Source organism: Pteropus vampyrus, unplaced genomic scaffold (genome assembly GCF_000151845.1).
Source record: "Pteropus vampyrus isolate Shadow unplaced genomic scaffold, Pvam_2.0 Scaffold52, whole genome shotgun sequence".
Taxonomy (NCBI): domain Eukaryota; kingdom Metazoa; phylum Chordata; class Mammalia; order Chiroptera; family Pteropodidae; genus Pteropus; species Pteropus vampyrus.
This window is the reverse complement of record NW_011888833.1, coordinates 3,892,802-3,894,989: the sequence shown is the minus strand read 5'-3', so window position 1 is coordinate 3,894,989 and position 2,188 is coordinate 3,892,802. Positions and strand designations below refer to the sequence as shown.

Genomic DNA, 2,188 nt, shown 5'->3' with positions numbered 1-2,188 from the left:
CGCCGAGTCGGGCCGGGGCTGCCCATCGGCGCGTGCAGGCCACGTCGTTGCGCGGGCGTCCCCGCTGCGTGGCGGCACCACGCGCAGCTCCTAGAGGGCTCGCCCGGGTCACCGTCGTGTCTCCCTAGAGCACGGGCCTCAGCCGCAGCGCTCTTGTCGCTCCGGGCTCTCCCTTGGGGACGGCTTCCCTCGTTCGGACTTCACCCTGGTGGGCAGCGATTCAGTCAGTCACGCCGGCACGAGGAAACCTCCATCGGGCTGGACACGGTCGCCGAGCTGAACTTCCGGCTGGCAGGCCTCCGTGCATGCTGTCAGCCAGGTGCCAGGAAGGCAGCGCCCCCTGAGGGCGAAGGGGCTTCTTCCTGGGGGTCCCCTGGCCTCTCTCCCTGAGCCTCTTTCTTGGCTGGGTCTAATTTGTACCCTTTCCGTGTAATACACGTGAGCATAATTGCTTTCAGTGAGTCCTGTGAGTCTCGGTAGCAAATTACTGAAACCTAGGGCGCTTTGGAGGAGCCCCCTGCCGGCAGTGGTCGGAGGCTTGGGCAGACTGGGCCGACTGGAGGGCTACACCCTATTCTCGCAGTTCGGCACCCCAAGAAGTAATTGCGCCTGGCCGTCATGTCCTACAGAAACACCCCCTCTCCTCCCTCCCTCTGCTTTTCTTCTCTTTCTCCTTGTCACGCCTCCCGTTTTTCATCTTTGTGTGCTCCTCCGTTTTTATCAGCCCTCACTTACCCTATTATAGTAACACCTGGGAGCCCAGGTGCCACACCTGTACGACTAGAGGGTTAACCTGCGGGCAGGCGAGGGGGATGAAGAAAAACACAGAGACATAGGACAGGAAAAGCTGGGGCCAGGTGCGACACTGCGCTCCAGTGGAGATACACGTTTATCATACACATCTGAAGGTCGAGGGGGGGTGTGGGGGGACTTCTCAGGACTTGGAACTCGCTGGCAGCAATAACCTCCCGAAGGCCTGCCTGCACCTGGTTATCAGGGCTAAACCACAAGCAGCTGTCTGTTCTCTGCTTCTCTGCCCTCGGCAGATTGCAACACGGTCAACCATGGCTTTGCCAGTGCTTCGACCACAGGTCTGGTGCAGACCCGGCTCTCTGCACCCTGGGTCACTAAACTGGGACGTGCCGGCATGAGGAGATCTCCGATTCAGAGCATCTGTGAGATGTCCCCGCGTGGCCATCGGGGCACCGGGAGAAAGAATCCCTTCAGGCGTTTGTGCTAAACATTTTGTTCTGCAAGTCATCGTAGAAGTGTGCAAGTCTCTTTGTGAACACTGAATACAGCTAAAGGGGAACTGCGCTTGCCGAACGAGTTCGCTGGCCGGCCCTGCCGATGTGCGAGCTCCGTAAACACCCGCTTCCCTCAGTGCACGCGCAGTTCCGAGCCTTGCTGGGAGGTGCAATCGCTTGGTTATCTGAAGGAAAAAAGGACTCAGCACTTTTACTTGTTTGTTTGCAGGTAAATGCATGGACGGCGTGTGAGATGAGTGACTCGGAAGACGACGGTGTCCCCCGGCTGTCCTCCCACACCTTAGCAGCTCTTCAGGAATTTTATGCTGAGCAGGAGCAGCACACCGGCCTGGGTGGGGGTGACAAGGACAGCATCGGGGTGATAGAGGAGAACTGGGTAAGTGGGGCTTGTTCTGGACCCGGCCCAGCGGGTGTCTGTCCCACTGATACCCAAGTCTTTGTTACCTGTCACTCAGGAGCAGACCCCTCTGGGGAGCCAAAGCAGAAAGCAGCCCACGGGAATTTTAAGGTGGCGTAAATGCCGACCTTCCTGCTTCTGCTCTCGGGCTGGTCGCTGACCAGACACGTCCAGCACAGGCTCTAGCATTCTGCCTCTGCATATGGCGCCAGCATCCCTCGTGGGAAGGGCTGCTGTGTCACTGCAGGAAATGGGGCAGCCGAGCTTCAGATGTGATGAAACATTGGTGAAAGGCAGTTTTTAAGAAGATACTGATAGTTTCTGGTGTGTAGTATTTTAATTGTATGTTCATGGTCCAAATGAAAATCGGAATTCAAAAGGAAGACAAACGAGTTGAGGGAAACTCCTAGCCTAAGCAGGAACGTAGAAATTTAGACTTTTAAGGAGATGGTTGAGATATAGCTGAGACCTGATCGTCGTCGACCGCCCTGGATGACATCAGTGTTTCCCATCCCTTTGCACC

The 2,188-nt window shown here is 56.9% G+C and overlaps 1 protein-coding gene across 6 annotated transcripts in view; it reads left to right on the top strand.

Annotated features, from left to right (window-relative positions):
• EEF1AKMT1 (EEF1A lysine methyltransferase 1) overlaps positions 1 to 2,188 on the top strand; it is a 21,844-nt gene that overhangs the window by 11,027 nt on the left and 8,629 nt on the right. Inside the window, exons 1-2 of one of the 6 annotated variants that reach the window (XM_023530698.1) lie at positions 295 to 319; positions 1,477 to 1,644. In XM_023530698.1, the coding sequence (XP_023386466.1) occupies positions 1,501 to 1,644 (144 nt within the window). In that variant the 5' untranslated portion in view covers positions 295 to 319; positions 1,477 to 1,500. Of the gene's footprint in view, positions 1 to 294; positions 320 to 448; positions 1,353 to 1,402; positions 1,645 to 2,188 lie in introns of those variants that run through there. The other 5 variants (XR_002780338.1, XM_023530700.1, XM_023530699.1 and 2 more) reach the window with 5 other exon arrangements.